We start from the raw sequence: 10,583 nt of genomic DNA, 5'->3' as shown, positions 1-10,583 counted from the left end.
CGTGGGGTGGAGGGACGCGAGCCACCCTTTATGGCGCTGGTCCCGCCACACACATCCAGGGGCTTCCCAGAGTAGTCCCAGCCCTGGCTGGGCAACAGGGGCAGCCCCCGCTCCCCAAAAGACAAGGCAAGGACTCAGAGGGTGGTGGGACGCCCTCCCACCCCACCGCAACCTCCGGCACCCACGCAGGCTGCTAAGAATAGCACCCGCCGGAGGGGCTCACCCACCCGACGGGGTCACAATGGGGGCCCTGTCTGGCCTCGGTGGCACTGAACGGGGTCCTTCAGCGGGGAGTGTCACACCGCAGGAATTCTCCTGCGTCAGGGGGAAAATATGCCTCTTAAGCCGGATGACGGCCGGCTGCTAGAGTGGGAACCGCTGGCTGAGCACCCGTGGGTGTCCCCAGAGCAGCGGGTTTGGTGCCATCCCCATGCCATCCTCCCTTGGTTGGGACTGGAGGTCCCCTACCACCTTCCTACCCAGTGGCTCTGGAGGGTTTTGAAACCAAAATATGCACGACAGCCACTTTCACTGGTGCGGTGACAGTGGTACCACCCAGCTGGGGCAGACGGGCATCCGCGCCGCACCTGGGAAGGCACGGCCCGAAACACGTCATCCCCACTCTCTCTCGAGACGGTTTCACACCCCCACCCCTCTCAACGGCCTCTGTTTTGTTTTCCTTCTTTCAAACAACAAGAAGGAAAAAAAAAAAAACCCTACTGAAAAAAAAAAAGCGGCGCACCTATGCTTTTCGCTCTGTGGTTTGTGGTTCCAACCCAACAAAACAATTGGGCATAGCAACGTCTCCAAAACAGCCTTTGCCTCGCTCAGATCCCTGGCCTCCCCGAGCACCCTTCGATGGCACTGCAGTACCAAAGGTCCCCAATTTCCCCCCACTGCGTTGGACGATGGCAGAGCTCATCCCCATCACTCCCTTGTTAGACCAAGCTCAACCACCTCCTTCCCAGCTCTTGCTGCAGGTAGTCACGACACCATGAAGTGCCGACTTTGCATGGGTGGGAGGACAGCAGTGGAGCTTGGATGGAAGCATCTCCAAAGAGCAGGTATGAAGAAAGCAGGGAAGGACACAGAAAGCAGGCAAGGACCCAGAAAGCACCTTCCTTGGGGAGCTATGTGCTTTTGGCCGTGCTTACAGGCAGGAGAATGGCCATGTGGGCCACTCTAGGCCAGCTCAGCTTTCCTGATGCATCTCCTCTGCTTCAAGGAAGAACGTGCTGGGAGGACTGGTCTTACTTCCAAGGCATCTGGCAAAGCGCAAGGGTTTTCGTGAGCTTCGCATCTCCCCCTGAAGGTGGTCCTGCAGGCCAAGAGCTGCCGTGCAACGCTCCAGCTCGTTGCTCGAAGGAGGGACTAAGCCACAGTTGCTGCTTTGCCGTCGCCTCCCGACTGCTGAAAAGCCACTGCCAGTGGTTGCAGCAGCTCTGGTGAGAGCTGAGCTGCCGTCATGGTTGGGCAGCGTTGCGTGGGGCTGATTTCACTGTCATTTGCACATGTCTGGCAGGTGGAGCAGGAGCCACTGAACCAGCCCCGAGCCCCACCCTCGAGCTCCCCACCTCGCAGAGGCGAAAAGGGCTGCTGAGCCCATGCAGGCTCTGCACCGGAGGCAGAAAGCGGGCAGAAAGGAGCCACTGGCTGGTCATACTTGAAGTCACCCTGCAAGGGCAGGTAAAGGGCATGACCCAAAACGAGCGAGCTAACAACATCCCCTGCATCGCACAAGGGCCGGAGGTACTGTTGTGTTTCTTTTGACTGCTGGGGCAGCTGACTGCATCTCCAAAGTCCCCTAACCCAAGATACAAGTGGCTATGGATGCCCATACAGGCACACTTCTCCAGAAGTGCAGCCAAGCAGGCAGGAAGGATGCTGATTTCTCTAGGAAAGCTACTGCACAGACTCTGGATGTCAAGGACAGCCGGATCACTGGATCTCCTGAGGGTAGAGGGGCTGGGAAGGCAGCTGCTGGCAGATTTTTGGATGCCGATGATCACAGCATGTCCGGGGAGCTCGCTGGTGGAAGCCTCAGGCCAGCAGCACAGGCAACAAGAAGAAGAGGGGAAGCACCACGCAAGCTCTCTTGAAAGAGACCCACTTTCTTTGGCACCAACTTGACTTTCTTGCAAAACAGCAGCTGCATGCTTTCACTTCTGTGTCACAGATAAGCATCGCTCAGAAACAGAGGCTTGTCGAAGGTTCAGGCTCTGCACCACAGACGATTCGGAGAGGGCAGATGAGTTTAGCAGGCAAATTTGGGCCCCATCGACATGGTACTGCGAATGCTGATAGCGAGGATCAGGGCTGGATCTGGCCCGGGTAGACAGAAGCGCTCCTGGGTGCCTGGGTGAGATAGCATCTGCAAGAGGTCAGCTATTCCCTGCACTGCTTTCTGTCTTCTTTAAGGGCAGCATGATAATGAAGATAGCATCAGTCTGTCGCTAAGAAAGACACTCAGGTCATGTGTGATATTAGCTGGGAAGGGGGCATTAACTCTTTAGGTGCTGAGATTGTCTATAAAGGCATCAGCAACTTCCTAACCAGATCTATAAGAAAGGACAGCATCACAAATGCAAAACCAGCCTTGCAGACGAGGGGTCAAGGTTTGGTGTGCACTCACTTCACCTTTCTTGTCCCTCTTTCCTCCTTTCGCCTCTTAAACACGAGGGGAATCGCTCTGCTCTGTCTGTTCAGCTATGCGGAGCAGCAGCTCGGCACATCACAGCTCTGGTGTTGTGGCAATGCAGACAACACCGCGAGATGGAAAGCCCCGGCTGCACAGACGATGCTGAGGTCCTACGTACCACAAAGCGAACAAACACCATGTCTTGGCTATAAACCGATGCAGGTGCTTTGGGGTGCTCAAGAAAAACTGAAAACAATTCAGCCCTGAGTGGCCATCACCAACCACAGGAGCAGAGGGAGGGTCTGAACCTCCGCTAGACCTGCATCACCAGGAGGGCAGCAGCACAAGTAGGTCAGAGTAGTGGAAAAATAAATATAGGGCAGAAAGGCCAAAGACCAGTGCGGTCAAACCCACACCACCTGCCCTCTGCATGGATTGCACGCTCCTCTGCTACAGACCGTCCGTGTTTATCCACGCGATATCGGATCTCACGAAGGATGCGGGCGACCGTGGTACCCATCGGAGCCAGCTTGCAGGATCCAGCTATGGCACAGCCCAGGTGGCACAGAGGCAAAGCCGAGCTCAATTCAGCCCAGCCGGGCTCAGGTATCTCCGCCAGTGTGCCAGCGTGCACCTAGACCAAGCCGTCCGCCCACACCAAACACTGCGCTGCTGCATGAACGAGGGAGCTTAAACTGAGCTCAGCTAAGCCAACGAGAGGTTTAGCACATCTGCCTGCAGAGAAGACGCATCTTGACACACCACTTGCATAATTTTAATAGATGCATTCTGTCTCCGTTTCCTAGGTCATGTAAAAAAAAAAAAAAAAATCTGGCTTAATGTAAAACTCAAGCTGGCCAAGCTTTGAGAGAGCTGGCCCTAAAACCAGACGTGTCCAGAGACGGCCCTCCCTGCAGCTATGGAAACTGAAGTTCACCAACTCCTGAGCAGTTACATTTCTCCTTCAAAAAAGATAAGAAAATTGCATCAACCTCTATCTGAGCAACCATGGCAACTTGTTAAATTAGGTCAAGATGTGGGGGCAGATAACGCAGCTTTGAAAAGCTGCTTGCAAGCTGGGTGAAGAACACATCAAACGCAAATGGAGCTTCCGCCAAAATGCACCTTCTCACCAAAGCATGCGCCTCCTAAGGCAGATACCATCAGAGATCTGCCGCGGCTGCGATAAAGCACCGTGCCACCTCCCCGGGCCACCGGCAAAACACACCCTTGGTAACAAAACCTGAACAATATTGTCAAGTTCTTAAAAGTCAACCCAGAGAGCCCTGGAGATGAAGGACATGATCTCCCAGGCTTCACCCTTCCAGCCCGAAAAGGTGCACACCATTGGCACGTCTGTTGGGTGCTCCACTGCTGGTGACTGGTTTTGGACACGTGCTCAAGGCACATCATCTGAGTGAGAAAGGAAAAGCAGGGGTCCTGGCTGCTTTGGGACCCTTGGCTGGTAATCCCCTGCTCTGCTTGTTTGGAGGCTCCACCTCCTCACCAGAGCTGCAAACAGAGCCCAGACTTTAAGTTCCTCTGCTCTAGCTGCTATACAGCTCTTCCTCCCCCGAGTAAAGTAAAAGTAATGTAAAGCAAAGCAAAAAAAGAAGGACCTAGGAGTTCTGCCTGAGAGTCCCCACACTGCTTGCTCAGCTGGCCCAAGAGAGAGGTCCAGCACTTCTCAGTGGCCAGCTTGGATTTTTTTTTTTTTTTTTTTTTCCAGAAATACACTAATACAAAGCAACTTTCAGAGGGCCCAGTTCTCCTGCGGTTTGTAATACAACATGTTCTCACTTGCTCTCGCTGTGACCTGCTTTCACAGCAACCTGGCTTCGCTTTGCACCCATGCTGGGCTCCCTTTGCACAGAAAACGTAAGGTGCTGACAGGTCAGGAGGCTTTAAAAAGGGACAGAGGACATCTCTGGAGTCACATGCCTGCAAAGATCATCTGTCCAAAGATCATTCCCAACGGTAAATGCAGGCTGTGGCGGTTTGAGGACTGAATTAATGCTTAGCAGCCTTCGGAGCAAGCAAGCAGTGCTCCAGCCTAAGGATTTCCAAGTGACTGCTGATTCTGGAAACTTCTGATTTTCCTCTCCCCATTTAAAGTTTCTCGAGAGAAGCAATGCAAAAAAAATGAAGTGCTCCCACTTATTGATCACACCGAAATGCCTGGGCCAAGGGATTATCTTCCCAGCTCAAAATGGGGTTTGAAATGAGGCAAGGGAAAATGTTATGCAGCGCAAAGCGTTTGGAAGTGTGCTCTGGCATTGCATTAACCGAAGTCTCCCCTTCCTGGCGGCACGAGTCCAAGGACACTCTTTGGGGTGCTAATACTCCTTGGCAAAACACAGGGTCCAACCGCCGACTTTGGCTCCTCGCTCATGGAGGGAGCTGGGAAAGCCGCCTCTCTATGGGGGCGGCTCTTTTCCATGAGCTACAGCAAACGTGGAGGGAAACATCCAGCTTGGAAAATTAAGCTCCTAGTTTTGCCAGTGCCTCCGTGCCTCAGTTCCCCTAACTGTTAAAATGCAACCAACGCTCCTGTCCAGGCACTGGGTACCCAAAACACTTCCATGGGCCGTAGTGAAAGGTGTTATCAGGAGAAAACAGGAATAAAAATTGCAAGTTGTGCTCACTGGTCTCTTTTCTTAGGAACATCAACTTCCACGGCACGGCGGAGGACGGTGTCCCGGGACACGGCCCCTCCTACCACTCATGCCTCTCCCCACCACATCCCCCAGCCGAAAACGATTCAGGAATAGCAGAGCACGCTTTTATTTTGCGTTGACTTGGTCGAAACAGGCTCATTCAGCAGGCAGGGTTGAGCTTTCTTTCTAACTAAAGCTATAGCAACAAACCACTTCCTTTTTTACACATAGCTCCTAAAATTATCTCTCCACCTCTCCTCCCCTCTGCATCTCTCCCCCCCTTACAAAAAACTAGATATCAGCCCTAAGATGAGCCGTGCGTGGGAGGAGATTTCAGGGACAGTCGCACCTCAGGATCTGCTCTGAACCTTTTGATGATCTTTATCTTCACAAACTATTTCCACCGCTTGGCTCCTCAGGGCCACAGCTGCTACCAGCTGGGGCAGGAGAGATCAGTATGTACGAGGGAAAGGGGAACTGGCAGGAGGCTACCCTGCGAGTTTTACTTATAGTACAGGGAAAAGACATGGCACAGAAGGACTGGAAAGGATTATCTCAATTTTAGCTGGAAGCCCCATCTCACCAGGTTTCTCTCCACGGAGATGCCAGATTGCTGGAGAGCTGTCATATAAAAAGCCGGAGCTTCCGTGGCCTGTCACCTTCTCATCTCTCCCAGCACAGGGAATGGAAAATGTTTGGGTCTGCTTTGGCACCATCCCATCCCTGCCTCGCACCAAGGTAAAGAGCAAAACCAAGTGCTTCCTCCATGCCAAAAGGGGAGAAGATCATTTCACATCACACACAGCAATGCCGGTAATGCAGCCGCTCCTCCGGAGGTGGGAAACCACAAGCAAGCGGCCAGCTCGTTGCATAAAAGTGTTGGAGGGGGAAACGAGGGCTCTCTACTACCTTGTGTTCTTAGCAATACAAACCAGACACCAGCTCCTACCAGACCCAAGCAGGAGGCATCCAGGCGTAAATGAAAGCACAAGGCATCAAACGCCCTGCACTCAGCCAGGTCCTACATCCTCCACGAGGTTTGGAGTGCCCACGCTTGAAGGACATGCAGCCTTGGGGGTTGCGTGCTCTCAGGTGTGCCTGCATGCATGGTCCCGGGGGGACCCCAAAACCCCTCACTCACAGACCGTTGAGCCAGTGACGCAGACATTGGGCAACCCAGAGACCCTGGAGGCTCTGCCCTCCACCGCTGGAGAGGCTCTTCCCAAGACGCTCAGCAGAGATCAGCAAGGGCAGCAGGAGGAATGACAGGCTTGTCCTTGTTCATATCGGCCCGATCTCGAACATAGTCCTTGAAGGTGCCCTTGGGCTTGTGGTTGGGCAAGGCGGCAGGGTAGTCCTCCGAGTCAAAGCTGTCGTAGGAAGGGACGCGCTGCAGGCTCTGGAAGGAGGACTGGCTGCTCCAGGACTGTGTCAGCCGGTCGCAGCTGTCGTAGCTCTCTAAATGACAGGCTTGTCCTTGTTCATATCGGCCCGATCTCGAACATAGTCCTTGAAGGTGCCCTTGGGCTTGTGGTTGGGCAAGGCGGCAGGGTAGTCCTCCGAGTCAAAGCTGTCGTAGGAAGGGACGCGCTGCAGGCTCTGGAAGGAGGACTGGCTGCTCCAGGACTGTGTCAGCCGGTCGCAGCTGTCGTAGCTCTCTATGCTCTCGAAGGAGTCCTGGCCGCCCAGTTTACCTGGCGAGAAGGAAGGGCATGTGAGATGTGCCTGGCCAGTATGGCGATGCTGTAGCTTGCCGCGGCCAGGAGAAGGATGCTTCGCCTGCCCGCTGTGCAGGCAGAAGGCAACCAGGCAAATGATGGTGTCCCACTACACCTCATCTCCGAACAAACTCAAACGTACGGCCTGAAACTGGGATACTTTTGTTATATTTGTAATTCAGAGCAGGGCTATCTAAGCCCAGGAGATGTTCAGGCAGCAGAGCAAGGCAGAGAGAGTCAAGGGAAAAACCCAAAGTCCTGACTCTCTACCCAAGACTGATGCCTGGGGCTAACTGGAAATTGTCCTCCGTTTCAAAAAGGCAATGGCAGAGAAATAATCCACTTAAGACAGATATTTAAGGCTCAGTTCAGGTGCCTAAACATGGGCACTCCAGGACCTCTTGCTCTTGCTGCTGAAAGATATGGGTCTCCAATAAGTCCCATATTATATCTGCCAGCCCTATATAAACGCTGCTTAGGCATATTCAAGAGCACTGGACACCCAGCTTCTTTACTTTTGATGTTTTCTGCAAAACTATACAGCCGTCTTTTATTGCCATATGTTACAACCAGCTTCCACCCCCAAATCCCCAAACAGCAGCAGATTTGATGGAGGAGGAGAGCAAAAGGCTGAGAGCTCAAACAGCTATTTTTCCAGTTCTGGTAAGGTGAGCACAGCTGGGTTGTATCAAGGCTACTCTCTGGGGTATTTTTAGTAAAGACCAGAACATGAGAGGCCGGATCCTCAGCAGTGCTATGCTGCTTTACACCCACTAGAGACAGCATAAGTATACCCTCTGTACTTAAAACAGAGAGCTAAAAAAGGATCCAAAGAACAAACTGAAATTGCTCTCTCTGATCTCCCGTACGTTGCCGATTGCTCAACATCTTTACTGACAAACCAAGAGCGTAACAGGATCATTCAAGTTCACTAATTTCCCAAACTGGGCTAAAAACAGCTGCTGGGATTGTGCAAGAACTCCTGGAGAAATTTCCATTGGCAGAGCTACCCACAGCTTGGGCCCAGATAGTAAATCACAGGGGAACAGGAACGTGGAAGGATGCTGGCACGCTCTCCCAAATATTTGTTGTGTTGTAGTTTGAAGAGCACTTGCTGCGAAAAGGCTCAACTACCGTGGGCTCTGCCCTGATTGCTGGCCCAGAATCATTTGAAGTTTGGATCCATTGGTTTGATTCTGCTGGTAATATCCATGCTTCAAACTAATTTTATTTTTTTCTTTTAGTTTTTTGAGAATTCCACAAAATAAGCTTCAATCACTTCCTGAATCCTGCAAGGGGAAAATTAACATTGCTCTGTGCATGTTCATTAATTGGCATAACCACTTCCCTGAGAAGTCCTGCAGCACAAACTCGTTTAGAAAAGGAATTAAAAATCTGCCAGATGAACAGCCGCAGTGTTGGAGATGTGACTTGGGTCATTTCATTGAAAAATCAGCTAAATTTGACCTAAATGTGAGCCTTTGGAAAAATCATGCCTTGCACCTACTCAGGAGAAACTTGTTAAGAGTTTGGCAGCTACACTTTCCAACCAGACGTCCTCACTGATAAGGCAGAGTGAAACAACTCCCGTGGGACCACAAAATTAACTCTTAAAGCCCACATAAAGAAAGACAAAAGGCGACTGTCTGGAAAACCTTCATCCTGAATTCCCACTGCTGAAGCGCTTGACTTTGTGACAGACTAACCTTTTAATACAGTGGAAGGTAAAGACGTACGTGAATAGAAATAAGCTGGATTCTGCTTTATATTAAGGCTTCTTTATACCACTCTGGGAGGAATAATGCCGCCCAAAGGCCCTTCCACATGGCTGAAATGTAGCGTTAGTGCAAGCACGGCCTGTTGCATTTCTTCAATCAGTATGTTAAAGTGTTTGCTAAGACCCTTGGTCCCCAATGCTGAGTTAAGGGCTCTTTCTTCCCTCCCCTGGAGCTTTTTTAGGCTTGCCAGTGAGAACAGGCTCAAGGTACAATTGCAAAAGCATGCCTGAATCCTTGCATTTCAATGAGAATTATTATGAAAACACCTATGGTAAAGAAAAGGTCAAGAAAAGGGAAAGACACTGATGAAAGATAGCCAGAAAAACAACCCCAGAAATAGGAGTTTACCTAAAATTATAACTCTGCTGCTCTTTTGGCTCACCATATTGTCCAAGTCACCTCTCACCTATTAACACTCAGCCAGCAGCAGAAGCAGAGGTAATAATACAAATAATAACTTTCCTGTCATTAGTTCTCCCAGCTTGGAAAAAGAATGAGAAACTTAAAATGAGCTCCACTGAGCAACACATATGCAATGCAGACCTGCAAAGGGGCTCCGGCTTTCACAGGGAGCCAGCACATCTTCAGCTCTTGCAGGTGGATGAATGGGTTTAAATGTCCAACATCAAACCTGGTTCACAGCAACACATTACTATAATGAATTTTAGGCATGGGGACACCTGGATTCTATTCAGGGCACGATCGCAGGCAGGTCAGATCTTTTCACCGTGCCTCAGGTTCCCTACCTGGAATCAGGAGATAATGATACCCCTTTGTATGTGACTCTGAGCTCTATGGATTAAACTTTTGCTTTGAATATATACTGTGAGCCAGACCCTCAGCCTTGCATTAAGCGATGTAATTACAAAGTAGTTGGGCATCTGGGCCCCATGTGTTCAGAATTTAATAATATTAATTGAAAAGGCATTTGGGCTCAGATCCTCAAAAGTGTTTAGGTGTTTAAATCCCATCATCTCAAACGGGAATCATGTACCTATAACTCTTTAGAGATGTAGGGTTGTAGCACAAGGATTCGCAGGGTCCTTCGGCTCTGTCGCTGACTCAACCCATGACATCTGCATCTCCTAACAAAGCACAGGGCTTGGGTTCATCAGAACAGATTATCAGTTCAAGCAAACAGCCATCAAAATCAATGAAGATAATGGATAAAGACTTTGGATCATCAAGTGTGAAACCCTTCAGAGCCTTGGACAGTAATTCCTGATGAGAACTTGTGAAGGATTTGTGGGGTTTTGCCTGGTCTCCTAAGAAAATGAGATTTATACAACCACACAGCAGTCTGTCCTCCCTAATAACCTTAAAGCCTATTTCAACTTCATTCAAGTTTGATGTCAAAGTACAGAGCCAGAAATGCTACATTTTTGCAGATGTTGTAAAAACAGGCAGCAGAGTAGAGAAAAGAAAGACCTTCTTCATGTTTTCCCCAGACAGAAAGGCAGGGAGGGCTCAAAGCCATCAGGGAATCCATCTGGGAGTTCAACCTCTAAGATAATACGGCTTCGTTACTGGCATTGCACGGTGCCCTGATGGCCTCGGTCCCCCCAAAGTACATCTCCAACGGAGAGGAATGCAGTGCTTATGTTGATATAGGTGGCAAGAACCCAAGCAAACCCTGGGAGATGCCCAACTTTACCTCGACTGGCACGTCCCATGCACATGTTATCTGGCGTTACTACTTCTTGCTTGATCGTGAAGTAGTCTGTCTGCAGGGAGTCCGTCTGGACCGGGTCACGCAGGATGACCGAGGGATAGTCGTTCTCGTACTTGAGGG

The 10,583-nt window shown here is 50.8% G+C and overlaps 1 protein-coding gene across 1 annotated transcript in view; it reads right to left on the bottom strand.

The window, feature by feature from the left end:
• The window catches only part of ETS1 (v-ets avian erythroblastosis virus E26 oncogene homolog 1), a gene marked incomplete at its 5' end in the record, with an annotated part of 22,573 nt that overhangs the window by 5,021 nt on the left and 6,969 nt on the right, over nt 1-10,583 (bottom strand). Inside the window, 2 exon segments of the mRNA XM_009587159.1 lie at nt 6,732-6,989; nt 10,446-10,583. The exon segment at nt 10,446-10,583 is cut by the window's right edge and continues 31 nt beyond it. Of these exon segments, the coding sequence (XP_009585454.1) occupies nt 6,732-6,989; nt 10,446-10,583 (396 nt within the window).

The sequence above is a fragment of the Fulmarus glacialis genome, unplaced genomic scaffold, assembly GCF_000690835.1.
Source record: "Fulmarus glacialis isolate BGI_N327 unplaced genomic scaffold, ASM69083v1 scaffold26651, whole genome shotgun sequence".
Taxonomy (NCBI): Eukaryota; Metazoa; Chordata; class Aves; order Procellariiformes; family Procellariidae; genus Fulmarus; species Fulmarus glacialis.
Note: the sequence above shows the minus strand (reverse complement) of the source record. Positions and strands in the feature narration are given on the sequence as shown.